Source organism: Triticum aestivum, chromosome 4B, assembly GCF_018294505.1.
Source record: "Triticum aestivum cultivar Chinese Spring chromosome 4B, IWGSC CS RefSeq v2.1, whole genome shotgun sequence".
Classification (NCBI taxonomy): Eukaryota; Viridiplantae; Streptophyta; class Magnoliopsida; order Poales; family Poaceae; genus Triticum; species Triticum aestivum.
This window is the reverse complement of record NC_057804.1, coordinates 11,597,711-11,618,840: the sequence shown is the minus strand read 5'-3', so window position 1 is coordinate 11,618,840 and position 21,130 is coordinate 11,597,711. Positions and strand designations below refer to the sequence as shown.

The 21,130-nt window shown below is 48.8% G+C and overlaps 1 protein-coding gene across 1 annotated transcript; it reads right to left on the bottom strand.

The window, feature by feature from the left end:
- Positions 1–9,326: 9,326 nt before the first annotated feature.
- On the bottom strand, positions 9,327–12,115 carry LOC123094204 (uncharacterized). The gene is made up of 3 exons (XM_044516262.1): positions 10,201–12,115; positions 9,877–10,084; positions 9,327–9,687 (listed from the first exon to the last, which is right to left on the bottom strand). The coding sequence occupies exons 1-3, from the start codon at positions 12,004–12,006 to the stop codon at positions 9,431–9,433; spliced, it is 2,271 nt and encodes a 756-aa protein (XP_044372197.1). The 5' UTR covers positions 12,007–12,115; the 3' UTR covers positions 9,327–9,430.
- Between the last annotated feature and the right edge of the window lie 9,015 nt (positions 12,116–21,130).

Sequence of the window (21,130 nt, the reverse complement as noted above, 5' to 3'; positions counted from 1 at the left end):
GCGGGACTTAGACGGGCGCCGCTGACGTTGGCGCTTGGGTTGCTTCTTGGAGGGATCATCCTCCATTTTTTGCCTTGCCATCCCCCGCTTTAGGGGTGTCCACCATGTATATGTCATATGACGAGGTGGCTTTCCAGTTCCTTATAGGTGCTGGTTCTTGATCGTCTCCTTCATCGGTGTCTATGCCGTCGATGTCTTCGAAGTCAAAGTCGAGCATGTCGGTTAAATCGTCGACAGTGGCTACGAAGTGGGTGGTGGGTGGGGTTCGAATTTCTTCGTCGTCCGCATCCCAAGCTGTAGTTCGTCCAGGGCTCTCCTGACAAAGAGAGAGACTTTAATGAATTCAGGATGTCGCCAAAAGGCGAGTGCTGAAAGACGTCCGCGGCGGTGAACTCCATGACCGGAGCCCAATCGGGCTTAATCGGAAGAGGTGCAGGATTTACGGAGTCCGAAGCGGAGTCCGGCAGCTTGGAGTCATGGGCCTTGCGAAGGACTAGGCTGGTATCTGGCTCTATCACCGTAGAGGTTGCAGCTTCCGGGGCGGCGTCCAACCGTCCATCCCCGACAAGCGCAGTGGGCTCCGAGCTAATGGTCGGAGCGGACACCTGAGCGACGCTGTGGGCGTTGTCCGGCGGCAGAGCTAAATCATGCCCATCGTGATAGTGCGGCGCGCCCGGTTGCGGCTTGAATCCGTCGAAGGTCAAGTCCCCGAGGATGTCGGCCGTGTAGTTTAAGCTTCCAAACCTGACCTGATGGCCAGGGGCGTAGCTTTCGATCTGCTCCAGATGGCCAAACGAGTTGGCCCGCAGTGCGAAGCCGCCGAATACGAAGATCTTTCCGGGGAGAAAAGTCTCATCCCGGACCGCATCGCGATTGACGAGCGAAGAAGCCATTGGGCCTAAAGGCGACGACACAGAGGAACTCTCAATGAAAGCACCAATGTCGGTGTCAAAACCGGCGGATCTTGGGTAGGGGGTCCCGAACTGTGCGTCTAGGCGGATGGTAACAAGAGACAAGGGACACGATGTTTTTACCCACGTTCGGGCCCTCTCGATGGAGGTAAAACCCTACTCCTTCTTGATTAATATTGATGATATGGGTAGTACAAGAGTAGATCTACCACGAGATCGGAGTGGCTAAACCCTAGAAGCTAGCCTATGGTATGATTGTTGTTCGTCTTATGGACTAAAACTCTCCGGTTTATATAGACACTGGAGAGGGCTAGGGTTACACAGAGTCGGTTACAATGGGAGGAGATCTTCATATCGTATCGCCAAGCTTGCCTTCCACGCCAAGGAAAGTCCCATCCGGACACGGGACAGAGTCTTCAATCTTGTATCTTCATAGTACGGGAGTCCGGCCAAAGGTCTTAGTCCGGCCATCCGGACACCCCCTAATCCGGGACTCCCTCAGCCGCCCCCCTGGGGGCCTATATAAAGGAGGGGGGAGGGAGGGCAGCCGCACCCTGAAGTCTTGGCGCCTCCCTCTCCCCTTGCTACACCTCCTCCTCCCGTAGTCGCTTGGCGAAGCCCTGCCGGAACCCTGCTGCATCCACCACCACGCCGTCGTGATGCTGGATCTTCATCAACCTCTCCTTTCCCCTTGCTGGACCAAGAAGGAGGAGACGTCATCCGCTCCGTACGTGTGTTGAACGCGGAGGTGTTGTCCGTTCGGCACTTGGTCATCGGTGATTTGGATCATGACGAGTACGACTCCCTCAACCCCGTTCTCTTGAACGCTTTCGCTCGCGATCTACAAAGGTATGTAGATGCACTACTATCACTCGTTGCTAGATGAACTCATAGATGGATCTTGGTGAAACCGTAGGATTTTTTTTATTTTCTGCAACGTTCCCCAACAGTGGCATCATGAGCTAGGTCTATGCGTAGTTCTCTATTGCACGAGTAGAACACAAATCTGTTGTGGGCGTAGATCTTGTCAACTTGCTTGCCACTACTAGTCTTATTTTGCTTCAGCGGTATTGTGGGATGAAGCGGCCCGGACCGACCTTACACATACGCTTACGTGAGACAGGTTCCACCGACTGACATGCACTAGTTGCATAAGGTGGCTAGCGGGTGTCTGTCTCTCCCACTTTAGTTGGAGCGGATTCGATGAAAAGGGTCCTTATGAAGGGTAAATAGAAGTTGACAAAATCACGTTGTGGTTATTCATAGGTAAGAAAACGTTCTTGCTAGAACCCAATTGCAGCCACGTAAAAGATGCAACAACAATTAGAGGATGTCTAACTTGTTTTTGCAGCAATTGCTATGTGATGTGATATGGCCAAAAGTTGTGATGAATGATGAATGATATATTGTGATGTATGAGATCATGTTCTTGTAATAGGAATCCCGACTTGCATGTCGATGAGTATGACAACCGGCAGGAGCCATAGGAGTTGTCTTAATTATTGTATGACCTGCGTGTCAATGATTTAACGCCATGTAATTACTTACTTTATTGCTAAACCGTTAGCCATAGTAGTAGAAGTAATAGTTGGCGAGCAACTTCATGGAGACACGATGATGGAGATCATGATGATGGAGATCATGGTGTCATGCCGGTGACGAAGATGATCATGGAGCCCCAAAGATGGAGATCAAAGGAGCTATAAGATATTGGCCATATCATGTCACTACTATATATAATTGCATGTGATGTTTATTATGTTTATGCATCTTGTTTACTTAGAAACGACGGTAGTAAATAAGATGATCCCTTATAACAATTTCAAAAAAGTGTTCTCCCCTAACTGTGCGCCGTTGCTAAAGTTCGTCGTTTCGAAGCACCACGTGATGATCGGGTGTGATAGATTCTTACGTTCACATCCAACGGGTGTAAGACAGTTTTACACATGCAAAAACACTTAGGGTTAACTTGACGAGCCTAGCATGTACAGACATGGCCTCAGAACACAGAGACCGAAAGGTCGAACATGAGTCGTATGGAAGATAGGATCAACATGGAGATGTTCACCGATGATGACTAGTTCGTCTCACGTGATGATCAGACACGGCCTAGTCGACTCGGATCGTGTAACACTTAGATGACTAGAGGGATGTCTAGTCTGAGTGGGAGTTCATTAAATAATTTGATTAGATGAACTTAATTATCATGAACTTAGTCTAAAATCTTTGAAAATATGTCTTGTAGATCAAATGGCCAACTCTCATGTCAACATGAACTTCAACGCGTTCCTAGAGAAAACCAAGCTGAAAGATGATGGCAGCAACTATTCGGACTGGGTCCGGAACCTGAGGATCATCCTCATAGCTGCCAAGAAAGCATATGTCCTAGAAGGACCGCTAGGTGAAGCACCCATCCCAGAGAACCAAGACGTTATGAACGCTTGGCAGTCACGTGCTGATGATTACTCCCTCGTTCAGTGCGACATGCTTTACAGCTTAGAACCGGGGCTCCAAAAGCGTTTTGAGCAACACGGAGCATATGAGATGTTCGAGGAGCTGAAAATGGTTCTCCAAGCTCATGCCCGGGTCGAGAGATATGAAGTATCCGACAAGTTCTATAGTTGTAAGATGGAGGAAAACAGTTCTGTCAGTGAGCACATACTCAAAATGTCTGGGTTGCACAACCGCCTGTCCCAGCTGGACATTAACCTCCCGGACGAGGCGGTCATTGACAGAATCCTTCAGTCGCTCCCACCGAGCTACAAGAGCTTTGTGATGAACTACAATATGCAGGGGATGGTGAAAACTATTCCTGAAGTATTTTCAATGCTGAAGTCAGCAGAGGTAGAAATCAAGAAATAACATCAAGTGTTGATGGTCAATAAAACCACCAAGTTCAAAAAGGGCAAGGGGAAGAAGAACTTCAAGAAGGACGGCAAAGATGTTGCCGGGAAGAAGTCAAGGAATGGACCCAAGCCTGAGACTGAGTGCTTTTACTGCAAAGGGAAGGGTCACTGGAAGTGGAACTGCCCCAAATACTTAGCGGACAAGAAGGCCGGCTACACTAAAGGTATATTTGATATACATGTAATTGATGTGTACCTTACCAGTACTCGTAGTAACTCCTGGGTATTTGATACCGGTGCCATTGCTCATATTTGTAACTCATAGCAGGAGCTGCGGAATAAGCGGAGACTGGCGAAGGACGAGGTGGCGATGCGTGTCGAGAATGGTTCCAAGGTCGATGTGATCGCCGTCGGCACGCTACCTCTACATTTACCTACGGGGTTAGTTTTAAACCTCAATAATTGTTATTTAGTGCCAAGTTTGAGCATGAACATTGTATCTGGATCTCGTTTAATACGAGATGGCTACTCATTTAAATCCGAGAATAATGGTTGTTCTATTTATATGAGAGATATGTTTTATGGTCATGCCCCGATGGTCAATGGTTTATTCTTAATGAATCTCGAACGTAATATTACACATATTCATAGTGTGAATACCAAAAGATGTAAAGTTGATAACGATAGTCCCACATACTTGTGGCACTGCCGCCTTGGTCACATTGGTGTCAAGCGCATGAAGAAGCTCCATGCTGATGGACTTTTAGAGTCTCTCGATTATGAATCATTTGACACATGCAAACCATGCCTCATGGGAAAAATGACCAAGACTCCGTTCTCCGGAACAATGGAGCGAGCAACCAACTTATTGGAAATCATACATACCGATGTGTGCGGTCCAATGAGCGTTGAGGCTCGTGGAGGATATCGTTATGTTCTCACTCTCACTGATGACTTGAGTAGATATGGATATGTCTACTTGATGAAACACAAGTCTGAGACCTTTGAAAAGTTCAAGGAATTTCAGAATGAGGTAGAGAATCAACGTGACCGAAAGATAAAATTCTTACGATCAGATCGTGGAGGAGAATATTTAAGTCATGAATTTGGTACACACTTAAGAAAATGTGGAATCGTTTCACAACTCACGCCGCCTGGAACACCTCAGCGTAACGGTGTGTCTGAACGTCGTAATCGCACTCTATTGGATATGGTGCGATCTATGATGTCTCTTAGCGATTTACCGCTATTATTTTGGGGATACGCTCTAGAGACAGCTACATTCACTTTAAATAGGGCTCCGTCTAAATCCGTTGAGACGACATCGTATGAATTATGGTTTGAGAAGAAACCTAAGCTGTCATTTCTAAAAGTTTGGGGATGTGATGCTTATGTCAAGAAACTTCAACCTGAAAAGCTCGAACCCAAGTCGAAAAAATGCGTCTTCATAGGATACCCTAAGGAAACCATTGGGTATACCTTCTACTTAAGATCCGAGGGCAAGATCTTTGTTGCCAAAAACGGATCCTTTCTGGAAAAAGAGTTTCTCTCGAAAGAAGTAAGTGGGAGGAAAGTAGAACTCAATGAAGTACTACCTCTTGAACCGGAAAGTAGTGCAGCTCAGGAAAATGTTCCTGTGGTGCCTACACCGACTGGAGAGGAAATTAATGATGATCAAGGTGCTTCGGATCAAGTTGCTACTGAACTTCGTAGGTCCACAAGGACACGTTCCACACCAGAGTGGTATGGCAACCCTGTCCTGGAAATCATGTTGTTAGACGATGGTGAACCTTCAAACTATGAGGAAGCGATGGCGGGCCCAGATTCCAACAAATGGCTTGAAGCCATGCAATCCGAGATAGAATCCATGTATGAAAACATAGTATGGACTTTGACAGACTTGCCCGATGATCGACGAGCGATAGAAAACAAATGGATCTTTAAGAAGAAGACGGACGCGGATGGTAATGTTACCATCTATAAAGCTCGACTTGTCGCTAAGGGTTATCGGCAAGTTCAAGGGGTTGACTACGATGAGACTTTCTCTCCCGTAGCGAAGCTAAAATCCGTCCGAATCATGTTAGCAATTGCCGCATACTATGATTATGAGATATGGCAGATGGACGTCAAAACGGCATTCCTTAATGGCCGTCTTAAGGAAGAACTGTATGTGATGCAGCCGGAGGGTTTTGTCGATCCTAAGAATGCTAACAAAGTATGCAAGCTCCAGCGATCCATTTATGGGCTGGTGCAAGCATCTCGGAGTTGGAACATTCGCTTTGATGAGATGATCAAAGTGTTTGGGTTTATGCAGACTTATGGAGAAGCCTGAGTTTACAAGAAAGTGAGTGGGAGCTCTGTAGCATTTCTCATATTATATGTAGATGACATACTTTTGATGGGAAATGATATAGAACTTTTGGACAACATTAAGTCCTACTTGAATAAGTGTTTTTCAATGAAGGACCTTGGAGAAGCTGCTTACATATTAGGCATCAAGATCTATAAGGATAGATCGAGACGCCTCATAGGTCTTTCACAAAGCACATACCTTGATAAGATTTTGAAGAAGTTCAAAATGGATCAGTCCAAGAAAGGGTTCTTGCCTGTGTTGCAACGTGTGAGATTGAGCTCGGCTCAATGCCCGACCACGGCAAAAGATAAAGAAGAGATGAGTGTCATCCCCTATGCCTCGGCCATAGGATCTATTATGTATGCCATGCTGTGTACCAGACCTGATGTAAACCTTGCCGTAAGTTTGGTAGGAAGGTACCAAAGTAATCCCGGCAAGGAACACTGGACAGTGGTCAAGAATATCCTAAAGTAGCTGAAAAGGACAAAGGACATGTTTCTCGTTTATGGAGGTGACGAAGAGCTCGTCGTAAAGGGTTACGTCGACGCTAGCTTCGACACAGATCTGGATGACTCTAAGCCACAAACCGGATACGTGTATATGTTGAATCGTGGAGCAGTTAGCTGGTGCAGTTGCAAGCAGAGCGTCGTGGCGGGATCTACATGTGAAGCGGAGTACATGGCAGCCTCGGAGGCAGCACATGAAGCAATATGGATGAAGGAGTTCATCACCGACCTAGGAGTCATACCCAATGCGTCAGGGCCAATCACTCTCTTCTGTGACAACACTGGAGCTATTACCCTCGCCAAGGAGCCCAGGTTTCACAAGAAGACCAGGCACATCAAGCATCATTTCAACTCCATCCGTGAAAATGTTCAAGATGGAGACATAGATATTTGCAAAGTACATACGGATCTGAATGTCGCAGATCCGTTGACTAAACCTCTTCCGCGAGCAAAACATGATCAACACCAGAACTCTATGGGTGTTCGATTCATCACAATGTAACTAGATTATTGACTCTAGTGCAAGTGGGAGACTGTTGGAAATATGCCTTAGAGGCAATAATAAAATGATTATTATATTTCCTTGTTCATGATAATTGTCTTTTATTCATGCTATAATTGTATTATCCGGAAATCATAATACACGTGTGAATACTTAGACCACAACATGTTCCTAGTAAGCCTCTAGTTGACTAGCCCGTTGATCAACAGATAGTCATGGTTTCCTGACTATGGACATTTGGATGTCATTGATATCGGGATCACATCATTAGGAGAATGATGTGATGGACAAGACCCAATCCTAAGCATAGCACAAAGATCGTGTAGTTCGTTTGCTAGAGCTTTTCCAATGTCAAGTATCTTTTCCTTAGACCATGAGATCGTGTAACTCCCGGATATCGTAGGAGTGCTTTGGGTGTACCAAACGTCACAACGTAACTGGGTGACTATAAAGGTGCACTACAGGTATCTCCGAAAGTGTCTGTTGGGTTGACACGGATCGAGACTGGGATTTGTCACTCCGTATGACGGAGAGGTATCACTGGGCCCACTCGGTAGTGCATCATCATAATGAGCTCAAAGTGACCAAGTGTCTGGTCACGGGATCATGCATTATGGTACGAGTAAAGTGACTTGCCGGTAATGAGATTGAACGAGGTATTGGGATACCGACGATCGAATCTCGGGCAAGTAACATATCGATTGACAAAGGGAATTGTATACGGGGTTGCTTAAATCCTCGACATCGTGGTTCATCCGATGAGATCATCGAGGAGCATGTGGGAGCCAACATGGGTATTCAGATCCTGCTGTTGGTTATTGACCGGAGAGCCGTCTCGGTCATGTCTACATGTCTCCCGAACCCGTAGGGTCTACACACTTAAGGTTCGGTGACGCTAGGGTTGTATGAATATGAGTATGCAGCAAACCGAAAGTTGTTCGGAGTCCCGGATGAGATCCCGGACGTCACGAGGGGTTCCAGAATGGTCCGGAGGTAAAGAATTATATATAGGAAGTGCTGTTTCGGCCATCGGGAGAGTTTTGGGGGTCACCGGTATTGTACCGGGACCACCGGAAGGGTCCCGGGGGTCCACCGGGTGGGGCCACCTATCCCGGAGGGCCCCGTGGGCTGAAGTGGGGAGGGGACCAGCCCCTGGTGGGCTGGTGCGCCCCCCTTGGCCCCCCCTGCGCCTAGGGTTGGAAACCCTAGGGTGGGGGGCGCACCACTTGCCTTGGGGGGCACTCCACCCCCTGGCCGCCGCCCCCCTTGGGAGATTCAATCTCCAGGGCCGGCGCCCCCCCTGGGGGCCTATATAAAGGAGGGGGGGAGGGAGGGCAGCCGCACCCTGAAGTCTTGGCGCCTCCCTCTCCCCTTGCTACACCTCCTCCTCCCGTAGTCGCTTGGCGAAGCCCTGCCGGAACCCTGCTGCATCCACCACCACGCCGTCGTGCTGCTGGATCTTCATCAACCTCTCCTTTCCCCTTGCTGGATCAAGAAGGAGGAGACGTCATCCGCTCCGTACGTGTGTTGAACGCAGAGGTGCTGTCCGTTCGGCACTTGGTCATCGGTGATTTGGATCACGACGAGTACGACTCCCTCAACCCCGTTCTCTTGAACGCTTCCGCTCGCGATCTACAAAGGTATGTAGATGCATTACTATCACTCGTTGCTAGATGAACTCATAGATGGATCTTGGTGAAATCGTAGGAAATTTTTTATTTTCTGCAACGTTCCCCAACAGCGGACCCCCAGCTGGTAGGCGGATTTGACATTGAAAACACCCTTGGGATCGTAATGCCACGCCACATGATCCTCCATGCCGGTGCGAAGAGGGATGGCCAGAATCTGACGGGCGTCATCCGGCGTAAACAAATCATGTATTAGCTCCATGTCCCATTGCTCAGTGAGAGGGTTGATCAAGTCCGCCACTTTAGTCACGACCGCCTGTCCCCTAAGGAAGGAAGGGCGCCTAGTAGTGCCCCTGGGGATCCATGGATCATGCCATAAGTCGATGGTCCCTCCCTCCGTTCCTAAGTATACGTTTATCTTATCTTTTTGGAGATCTTCCCCAATAAATATGAACTACATATGATGGAGCAAAATTAGTAATCTCGCGCTTGATACCACCCTCAAGGCGGCCTCCCTAGCTCTACACAAAGTTCAGGCGCAGAAGCTTGCACGGCGCCAGCCCCTAGTTTGAAACCTGGATGTTTTTTTTTTGAACTCCGACCACAAGGCCGACATAATTAAGGGCTGATAGCATCGCACACGAACCAGCGAGCCGTGGCCATGGAGGCGGCCGGGAAGACTCTCTAATCCTGATACATAGACTCATACTCTGAATACTCTTGATCTGAAGACTTGGACTCATACTCTGGATCTGAAGTGGGCGGCATGTTCAAATTCCGCGCGAGCTCCACGTCCAACTCGGAGCTAAAGTGCACGAGGTCCATCTGTAGCACACCATCCACGTTGCCGGTTCCCTCATGGGTGATATCGTCGCGAAAGTACTTGCCGTCATCTGGATACACGATCTTCCTTGCACGAATCATGTCATAGTAGCAACGTCCTATCAACAAAATAAAACCCAACAGTGGATTATTATTCAGTAAGATAGATGATGACAAGCCAACAGATTTACGATGAATGGTACGTGCATGCAAGCATGATGAGAAGCAGATCGCCGTGACCCAAACTACTAATCAAATGCTGTCACTTGCTAATCAGCCGTGCTGCGGCAGAAAAGTAGAGGACTTACCGACGTTTGCAGAGGGTAGAGGGCAGCAGAATTCTGTCCTTGGCTTACGTGAGGGCCAGGACCATAACTCGGCATAAAATAGGGTCCTCGAAACATTCTCATCAGAAATTGCCATGAAGTTCACGTGGTGGCACGTATCAGTGCGGCGGTGCCAGCCGTGCTCTATTTGTTCCACACCAAATATAAAATCAAGTTCATACTTTGGTCCCTACAGCAAGCAAGAAATTAAGAAGCAAGAGTGTTTGTTGGTCAAATCAAGGTAAAGTGAATATCTGTACCTAAGTAGCAGCTAGTGATTGCAAACGGAGGAAGTTCAATGCCTACCCAAAAATGTTGGTCCGTGTAATCTTTGAGCAACTGTTCAATCTTTGAACGCAACCAGCTCCTCTCTTCCTCATACTCTGATCTCTGGCTTGATACCATCCTCAAGGCCTCTGCACAAAGTTCAGGAGCAGGAGCTTGCACGGTGCCACTAGTTTGAGACCTGGATTCTTTGAACTTGTCGCAAATGGCCGAGATACAAATTCTGATGTCATCGAAGCACACCACACCACCACTAGTTTGCGCCTTGGTTATATGTGAGAGCAGCTCTCTTCGGCCATCGGGCTCGAGCAGCAGCATCTGGTGAAATTCACCGAGCTGAAGAGGCAGCGGGTGTCTAGCAGCCATGGCCGCCTCATGGAAGGGGTTCTTTTCAGAGCTCTTTGTTGCTGATGATAACATGTCAACAAGGATGGCGCATTTTAAACTACATAGCTTCTCCAGAACACAAGCAATTGAGGATTGGGGGTCGGCGAACAAGACAAGGTTTGCGAGCCCCTCGAGGGAACGAACAACTAGTCGGAGCAGAGACAAGGGGTCCATGACGTCGTTGTACTCATTCAACATCATGCGGTCAGAAGCTGAGATAACGGAGCCACAGGTGTCATGCCAGATTGAGTTAAGGATGATGTTGGAGAGAGGGTCATAGGGGCCATAGCAGTGGCCTGCCATGAGGATGCTTCGCATGAGCGAGCCCGAGGGTGCGGGCAGCAACTTGAAGGCCTGGACGTACAAGTTGTGAATCATTCCATGGAGGTACATCTTGAGAGAGCGCAGGTAATCGCAGGCGTCGCCGCCACACGAGGTCTTGAGAATGTGTTTCTGGCCATTTGCTATCCTCAGGCAATGTAGCAGCTTGGCATGCAGTCCGGAGTGCAGAGACGAGATGGCGGTCCCGTCCCAGCGGAAGGCGGTGGAGGTGATCCTGGCGTCAGCTGTACTATAGACAAGGGGCTTTGTTTTGGACCAGATAGCGTCGTCGCCGTGGTCGAGGTTCTGACGGACATGGACAACCAGCCCGTCATCGGTGTGGGTGATGTTGCCAACACACATCGGGGTCATCATCACGTGCAATACACGGTGGATTGCTCGGTCATCCTCGGCCGTGAGAGGGGTGGCTGAAAACAGCTTCTTCTTCACAAGGTCAAGGTCGGCATGTTTGAGCCGGATTGCCATGACCCGAGCCAAGGTGGCGGATGAATCGTCACCTGCTGAGGTGGACACCCATTTGAGGGCGGCCCGGGTCCTGTAGGACTCAGGGTCCAGTGCCTCCGGCTCCCCATGGAAGAGATCGTGCTGGACGAGCATGACGGCGAGGTTGAGATTGGCGTTGGCCCTGTAGAGGTAGCGAAAGGCCTGTGCCTCGTTGATGCATCCGAAGTATGCCACAAGGAAAGCCATGAGACTGTGGCAGCACCTGGTTGCAACCTCGTGCCAGGGGTCGAAACCGGGCCTGCGTCTCCTCTTAGCGGCGGGTGGAGCGGCGTCTACGTCGTAGTCGTCTTTGGGGGGTTTGGTTTTGAGGTCTAGGAGGGCGATGGTGTTGAGGATGATGTCGGAGACGGGGTCGAGGAGGCCGAGGCAGAGGCCGCGGGTGCTGAGGAGGCCGTAGATGTCGGGCACGGCCTTGCAGGGCAGCCGGAGCCGGCGGAACGCCTCGTCGTAGAAACCGACGATGAGCTGGTGCGTGGCTTGGCGCAGGTCGTCGTCGTGGGGAAGAGGCGCGTCCTCGTCGCGGCAGTTGAGGCTGTGCAGGCACGAGATGAGCCCCCTCCGGGCGCCGCCGGAAGAAGTGGATCCAGACGCCATCTGCAAACAGAGACGGCGGACGGAGCTAGTGTATTTTTCTGGCCGGCGGCGACTCGCGGGGAGAGGAGCAGATCGATCTTGCGAGGAGACGAGACGAGATAGCTAGGACCCCGAGATATGGACTGGATGACTTGCCTCCTTTTTCCCCCGTGACTTGCCTCTTTCTTGGCAGTCACGCCGTAAATGAGTCAGAGTCTGTAATAAAAGGATTAAAGGATTAAAGGAGGTATGTGATTAAGGGAGGCTAAACTGTACTCCCTCTGTTCTAAAATAACTGTTTCAATTTTATATTAACTTTAATACAAATTTGTGATTAAGACATTTATTTTAGGACAAAGGGAGTAGTACTTCTCTCAAAACTACTCCCTTCTTATCAAAATACAAGACTTTTCTTAGTCCAAATTATTATATTTGGCGACTGAGGCGCCGGCCGAAATTTCGGCCTGTCAACCCCAACCGTAGGATTGCGCAACCTCCAGCAGTTGATTTCCCATGGATCCTGTTCGCATCTCGCGTTGACCTGTAGCTTCTGTCCATGGCGGATTCCGCACGGCACCGACCACGCTCGTCCTTGATTGCCCGCGCTTGCCGGCCAACGGCACCACCCACACTCGTTGCCCTGGCCGCCGGCTTGAACATCGCGTGGTCGCCGTCATCGACATTGCAAGCAGCCCTGATGTGTCCTTCAAACAGTTCGCCGTCATCGCCTGTAGGCCTGCTGCATCTCGATGCGGCACTGAGACGCCGCCGTCCCGAGCATCACGTGGTCGTTGGAGTGTTGCCAACGTGGTCATGGCAACATCGGCCGCCCGCGCATCGTTCTGAGCAGCCCCGTGTGATGACGGCAAGCTCGTGCTGGTTCCAGCAAAAATGATACTTGAATGTAGTAAATTATGTCGCCGGATGCAGCTCCACTACATTAACACTCAACTGGTTCCGGTAAATAAAAATGTTGGTCATAGCAAACTTATGCACCGGTTGTAGCTTTTTTTCGCCTGGTTGCAGCTCCGCCGTGCCGACGATCATAGCCGATGCTGGTGTTGCTTCCAGCAAAAAGCGGTGTTGTATGTAGCAAAACAATTGTTGGATGCAGCTTTGGCAACTTTCGACCTCATTTTTCCAGTAATTGACAATGTCGGCCGGTTCCAGCAATTTGTGTAGGTGGTTCCAGCAAACACCATCGTTGGTTGCAGCACAAAGCGACCATCTGTGGTGACGGACATGGCAGCTCCGAGGTGACGGCCATGGCAACAATTGGTGTAGGCAGTTCCAACAAACACCATCGCTGGTTGCAACACTGAGTGCGGTAGCGGTGATCGCCTCCCGTGCTCATGCGCAGAAAAGAGAAAGCACGGGCCAAAGGAAGAAGATAACCATAGTAAAAGAAAGAAAGGGTTCGTGGTGAGGACGGGGCGTCGACCCGTTGGCTGGGCAGCTGAGATTGCTGCCAGCCCACCCGAGTTCAAGTCCCGGCTTGGACGCGTGGTGCTCGCGGAGTTTCTCCTATAAATAAATGTCAACGAGGGTTAGCCCTTGGGTTGGTCTCATTTTTAAGAAAGGGTTCGTGGTGGGCCTAGGCTAACGTGCATTTGAGGAGGTTGTGTGGGCAATTGGTCAAACATGCGCAAGTACTAACGCGGGACACTGGATTCTATACGATCGCACGGCGCTGGGGCGCAACATTCGACCGGCACACTGAACGGAATGTTTCCCTTTATTTTGATAGAGGTAGTGTATGTTGGGGTGGATTTGTTTCTATCACCATGAAAGATCGATAGGTTTACTTTGTTTTCTCCAACAATGATAGACATTTTATCCCTATTAATAACCGCCTAACTGAATGGTTTGAACTTTTGATGGTTTGTAGTAAGAAATTACATCGATGTCGTACCATAAGGCTGACCCTCAATGGAGTAATTCGTTTAGTTTGTGAAGTAAGAGCATCTACAACCACATATGGCAAATTCGGTCCCTCAAACGTGCGCGGACGCGTCCGGGCGCGTCCGCGGGCAGTGACCGGGCACACCTCAAATTTTTGTATCCGGACATCTCATACTCGATTCTTATATCCATACAAAGACATGCAAAAGTAAATATAACCTAAGTACTACGTCGATCCTAGATACTCCTCGTCGGAGATCACGATGATCTCCGTGTGCGGTTCCGGCAGCATGGGCAACAACTGCAACTCTGGCTACTCCGCTCCGGCCTCCTCTGCCTCTATTTCCGCGTCGAGCTGGGCAAAGAGCGCGTCGGACTCTGCCTGCTGTTGCCGGAGGAACGCACGGTTGACCTACATATAGGCCTCATCCTGGATGGACTCCAGGATGGCCTGCTGCTCGGCCATCTCGTCGGACTGTGCGACGGCGAACTCCGCCTCCGCCTGCTCCATGTTGAAGGGCGGCACCTGCTGGTCTGGCTCCTCCGCCTCCATCAGAGCCATCTCCTCCTCCTCCTCCCCCTGCTTCTCCTCCTCTTCCGGCTCCGGCGAGTCCGGAGGAAGCCAGGTAGTAATGCGGGCAGCGCACGCGGCTTCCCTTGCCCGGATCTGCTGCTCGATCTCATAGCGGCGCTCAGTCATCAGCATGGCATAGTAGGTGATCTTGCTATGGACCATGGTGGAGTGCCGGAGCGTGGGCAGAGCGCTGGAGCGGGAGAGGGAGGAGGTGGAAGGGCTCGGACTAGCGGCACGAAGAGGGGGAGGGGGAGGGGTTAGGGTTGTGGGACGCCAGTCGGCTTAAATAGCCGGCTACGGCCTCGGGCAGCGAGCCGGAGCGGCGCCACGCGTAGTTCCCATCGCGGTGAAAGTCGAGGCACCCGTCAGACCATCGGGTTCCCGGCGAGTCCATGTGGGGCCATGCCATCAGGCCGACGTGGCGGGTGTGCCTGCTACTTCTTGAGTTTGTGTTGGTTTTTCCCTTGAAGAGGAAAGGGTGATGCAACACAGTAGAGATAAGTATTTCCCTCAGTTAGGAACCAAGATATCAATCCAGTAGGAGAAGAACACACAAATCACCAATACCTGCACAAACAATCAAACACTTGCACCCAACGCGACAAAGGGGTTGTCAATCCCTTCACGGTCACTTGCAAAGGTGAGATCTGATAGAGATAGATAAACAAAAGGTAAAATATTTTTGGGTTTTGGTGTATAGATCTGAAAGTAAAAGATTGCAAAATAGTAGATTAGAAACTAATATAATGGAAAATAGACCCGGGGGCCATAGGTTTCACTAGAGGCTTCTTAATTGAAGGCAAATAATACGGTGGGTGAACAAATTACTGTCGAGCAATTGATAGAAAAGCACAAAGTTATGACGATATCCAAGGCAATGATTATGCAATATAGGCATCACGTCCATGTCAAGTAGACTGACTCCTGCCTGCATTTACTACTATTACTCCACACATCAACCGCTATCCAGCATGCATCTAGAGTATTAAGTTCATAAGGAAAGGAGTAATGCCTTAAGTAAGATGACATGATGTAGAGGAATAAACTCAAGTAATATGATGTAAACCCCATCTTTTTATCCTCGATGGCAACAATGCAATACGCGTCTCGCTACCCCTACTTTGTCACTGGGTGAAATCACGCAAGATTGAACTCAAAGCTAAGCACATCTCCCATTGCAAGAAAAACCAATCTAGTTGGCCAAACCAAACCGATAGTTCGAAGAGAAATACAAAGATACCAAATCATGCATATAATAATTCAGAGAAGATTCAAATAATATTCATAGATAAGCTGATCATAAATCCACAATTCATCGGATCTCGACAAACACACCACAAAAGAAGATTACATCGGATAGATCTCCAAGAATATCGAGGAGAACATGGTATTGAGAATCAAGGAGAGAGAAGAAGCCATGTAGCTACTAGCTATGGACCCGTAGGTCTGTGGTAAACTACTCATGCTTCATCGGAAGGGCAATGGAGTTGATGTAGATGCCCTCCATGATCGAATCCCCCTCCGGAAGGATGCCGGGAAAGGCTCCAAGATGGGATCTCATGGGAACAGAAGGTTGCGGCGGTGGAAAAGTGTTTTCGTGGATGCTTCTGGAGGTTTGGGAATATTTGCAAATATATAGGAGGAAGATCTAGGTCAGGGGGTCACAAGGGGCCCACAAGGTAGGGGGGCGCCTGTCAGGGAACGTAGCATGCAATTTCAAAAAAATTCCTACGCTCACGCAAGATCTATCTAGGAGATGCATAGCAATGAGAGGGGGAGAGTGTGTCCACGTACCCTCGTAGACCGAAAGCGGAAGTGTTTGATAATACAATTGATGTAGTTGAACTTCTTCTCGTTCCAACCGATCAAGCACCAAACGTATGGCACCTCTAAGTTCTGCACACGTTCAAGTCAATGACGTCCCTTGAACTCTTGATCCAGCAAAGTGTCGAGGGAGAGTTTCGTCATCACGACGGCGTGGTGACGGTGATGGTGAAGAGATCCGCGCAGGGCTTCGCCTAAGCACTACGACAATATGACCAGATGCGTAAACTGGTGAGGGGGGCGCCGCACATGGCTAGGAATCATTGTTGTGTGTTCTTGTGATGCCCCCTCCTCATATATATATAGGTTGGAGGGAAGGAGAGGCAGCCAAGGGGGCACCCCAAGTAGGAGGAATCCTACTTGGGCGCCACCCAATTCGGCCTCCCCCTTTCCATATTCATCCGAAGGGGGAAGGAAGGAGGAGGTAGGAGAGAACGAAGGGGAAGGCTGAATCCCTCCCCTTCCTTTCCCTCTTCTCCTCTTTCCTTCCCCTTTATTTCGGCCTACATGGGGCGTAATGATTTATGTTTGTTCATATTCACATAGAAGTCATATTGTCATAAATCCTTGAACATGCACTACTAGGGAAAACCCTAGCAGTAGCGCGGGTATTTTGCCTATCAGCAGCGCGGGATGTCGCGCTACTGATAAGGCGCTACAGCTAACGTATAGCAGTAGTGCCTGTCGTCCCACGCTACTGCTATACATGGATAACAGTAGCGATCTTTACAGTAGAGCATTGCTGCTAATACCAGCAGCGCTTTTTAGCAGGCCGCGCTACTGGTAAGGGAGCGCTACTGCTAACTTTATTCCCCTCGCTACTGCTAGTTTTATTAGTTTCTGTTCTTTTCTGCATATTTGTTTTGTATTTGAATAGGCTTTATACAATAATCTTTAGCATATCATACACATACAAATGTAATCATAGCATATACATATAAATAGTCTCATCAAATCATGTCATCATCATAATCATCATCCAACACAAAGTGGTCTCTCATCATCATCTCGAAAATGGTGATACAAGTCTCGATTACTTGCAACTACATTGTCATCCATCTAAACAATGATATACACGAGAAGAGCTATCACCATGAAACCTAAACTAACTATTGGCTGTCGCTCGGAAATCGGTACACCTGGGCCTGACACTCCGGCCACTCGTCGTATACTCCTGGCGTAGCACTTCTTTGCCATCAATGATCTATGCACCTGCATCGTCACATGAGTCGATGATATGCAACATATATAGTTGAGCAACAGAAAGAGACAGACTTGGCAAAAATAGAAGCAACATATCATAAGCATCAATAACAAAGTTCATCGTACCCAAAATGCCCTAACTAGAGTGATCTTCGCTAGTTGAGGAGGACGGTTTAATTACATCACAAATAAAGTTTCGTCGTGCATAACTCAAAGTTTTGTCATACAGAAAGTATGGACTAAATAGACACATTGTCATATATCGACAATCACTCCAACATGTCGTGCCATCCATCCATGTCAGGGAGATAGTCCCCGAGCTTAGTGAAAGGCTTCATGTCGAGACGCTGAGAGGCTATGTGTGTTCGGACGTCTTCCCGTGACATTTGTCATTCTTCGTAAACATGCCTGTTTTTTTGATGACCTCCTTCATGATGATTTGGGCAAGTTCGTGCTGGATGTGATAGAACTCAGCTTGAAGTCGATGATCCTCAAGATCTCCTATGTTCTTTGCCCATTGCAGAATATGGGCATCGTTGGATCTAGGTGACATGTGAAGGTTCTGGTGATCCCGTCTGTACTCCAGCATGTGGTGTAGGACATAGAATCCATCATTAAGAGAATTACTCGGTTGCTGGATGCAGCAGAAGTCGGTCTTATGGCTGAAGGTGGGCCTGGCATTCCTATACTTCTTGTCCTTGACCTTTCCACCCCGTGCGCCGTAGTAAAAGATAGCACCGTCGAGAACATTCTTGATGTGGGTGTAATCCTTTTTGTTAATGTTCTTTGACGAGTCCAAGTAAAGAGCGTGGGAGTATCGGGGGTAGAGGATGATGAGGATGGCGCGCTCGCCGCTGCGCAAAATAAGTACACCTCAAATTAGTTAGCCTCCACTGTGCAAATGAATGATTGAAATCAAAGGAAGGATATCCGCGCGGATGACTTACAGGGCATGATAAGGCACGAGAATCGCCTCCTTGTCCTTATTGGCGACCATGAAATTGACAAGGTAGTCCCTCGTGTATTCACAGTGCTTTGCGCATACTGCCAATAAGCCCTCATCCATGAAGTACGGGTCAGCGACATAGATATAAGGTATCTGTGAAGGAAATATGCCCTAGATGCAATAATAAAGTTAATATTTATTTCCTTATTTCATGATAAATGTTTATTATTCATGCTAGAATTGTATTGACCGGAAACTTAGTACATGTGTGAATACATAGACAAACTAGTATGCCTCTACTTGACTAGCTCGTTGAATCAAAGATGGTTAAGTTTCCTAGCCATAGACATGAGTTGTCATTTGATTAACGGGATCACATCATTAGAGAATGATGTGATTGACTTGACCCATTCCGTTAGCTTAGCACGATGATCGTTTAGTTTGTTGCTATTGCTTTTTCATGACTTATACATGTTCCTATAACTATGAGATTATGCAACTCCCGAATACCGGAGGAACACTCTGTGTGCTACCAAACATCACGACGTAAAAGGGTGATTATAAAGGTGCTCTATAGGTGTCTCTGAATGTGTTTGTTGGGTTGGCATAGATCGAGATTAGGATTTGTCACTCCGTGTTTCGGAGAGGTATCTCTGGGCCCACTCGGTAATACTCATCACTATAAGCCTTGCAAGCATTGTGACTAATGAGTTAGTTGCGGGATGATGCATTAGGGAACGAGTAAAGAGACTTGCCGGTAACAAGATTGAACTAGGTATTGAGATACCGACGATCGAATCTCAGGCAAGTAACATACCGATGACAAAGGGAACGACGTATGTTGTTATGCGGTTCGACCGATAAAGATCTTCATAGAATATGTAGGAGCCAATATGGGCATCCAGGTTCCGCTATTGGTTATTGACCAGAGAGGTGTCTCGGTCATGTCTACATAGTTCTCAAACCCGTAGGGTCCGCATGCTTAACGTTCGTTGATGATATAGTATTATATGAGTTATGTATGCTGGTGACCGAATGTTGTTGGGGTTCCCAGATGAGATCATGGACATGACGAGGAGCTCCGGAATGGTCCGGAGGTAAAGATTCATATATTGGATGATATAGTTAGGCCAAGGGGTCAGCCCATGAGGCTTTAGGTCGGTGCAAAATGAGTTTTGCGGAGGCCAGGGGGCCAAACTCCGGAGACCCTGGCATCTGGCCCTGGGCCAGACGCCAAGGCCCATTGCGTCTGGGCCAGACGCCAAGGATTGTGGCGTTTGGTCCTGGAGTCCGAGTGGGACTCTTGCCTTTCAGGCAAAACCGACTTTGAGGAGGCTTTTGCTCCAAGTTTCGACCCCAGGGCTCAACATATAAATAGAGGGGCAGGGCTAGCACCAAAGACACATCAAGAAACACCAAGCCGTGTGCCGGCAACCCCGTCCCATCTAGTTTATCCTCCGTCATAGTTTCCGTACTGCTTAAGCGAAGCCCTGCGGAGATTGTTCTTCACCAACACCGTCACCACACCGTCGTGCTACCAGAACTCATCTACTACTTCGCCCGTCTTGCTGGATCAAAAAGGCGAGGACGTCATCGAGCTGAACGTGTGTTGAACACGGAGGTGCCGTACGTTCGGTACTTGATCAGAGCGGATCGTGAAGGTGTACGACTACATCAACCGCGTTGATAAACGCTTCCGCTTAGTGATCTTCAAGGGTATGAAGATACACTCTCCCCTCTCGTTGCTATGCATCAACATGATCTTCCGTGTGCATAGAAATATTTTTGAAATTACTACATTCCCCAACAATCTACTCAAACCCAATGAGGTAGTTCATGTGCAAGGCATAAAGGTGGACAGACGTAAAATCCAGCTTCTTCAAGTGAAACATGTCAAAGATGTAATCAAATCAAAGGAAGAACTTCTCCGCGGGGAATGTGTGGACGCACGACAATTGTTGCGGCACGTTAACCACGTAGAGTGGGTATCCTGGATTTTTCGAGGCGATGAGGCCTTTCTCTATCCACAACACATCATCATGAAGTCTCGTTAGATCGCCGAATCTGCCCCCTAGCGCTGCTTTAGGTAGGATTGGTTCACCGGGGATATGCCATTTTGCCACACCGGGGATATCTATACGGTCTTGAACCCGAGGCTGCTGAGGCGGCTGGATCATAGAAGCAGCTTTGTTCCCTTTCCTCGGTCTCTTCCTAGCCTTCTTTGCTACCGAAAGGTCATCCATAATACGTTCAGACTCCGGAGGTGGCAATTCAGGCACCGACTCATGACGCTCAAACCCTAAGTAGGCGCCAGTATTGAGATACTGTTGAGTGTCATCATCATCGTCATGCTCATCTATGGCGACGTCACCAGCGACTAATGGAGGCTCTTCCTCACCCCGTCCGCTATCACCCAGCACGACAGATGACTCTAATTGAGTAGATGGGGTGTTGATGTTCATACCTAACTGCGTGATCGTGGGTGTGCTCCCGGCCGCCTCCAGAGGAAGCAGACTCTTTGGCCACAACAGGACCCACCCATTGCAATCACCAAGCCGCCGTGGTGTCTCGTCATAATCCCCCCTACTATCAGAGGGGCCAAATTCCCGTGGCCCGGTTTGACACTAGCCACGGAAACCTTGAAGACATCCGGGGGGATTGGCCGGCTGTGGAAAAATGGTTCCTTCGGCTCCATT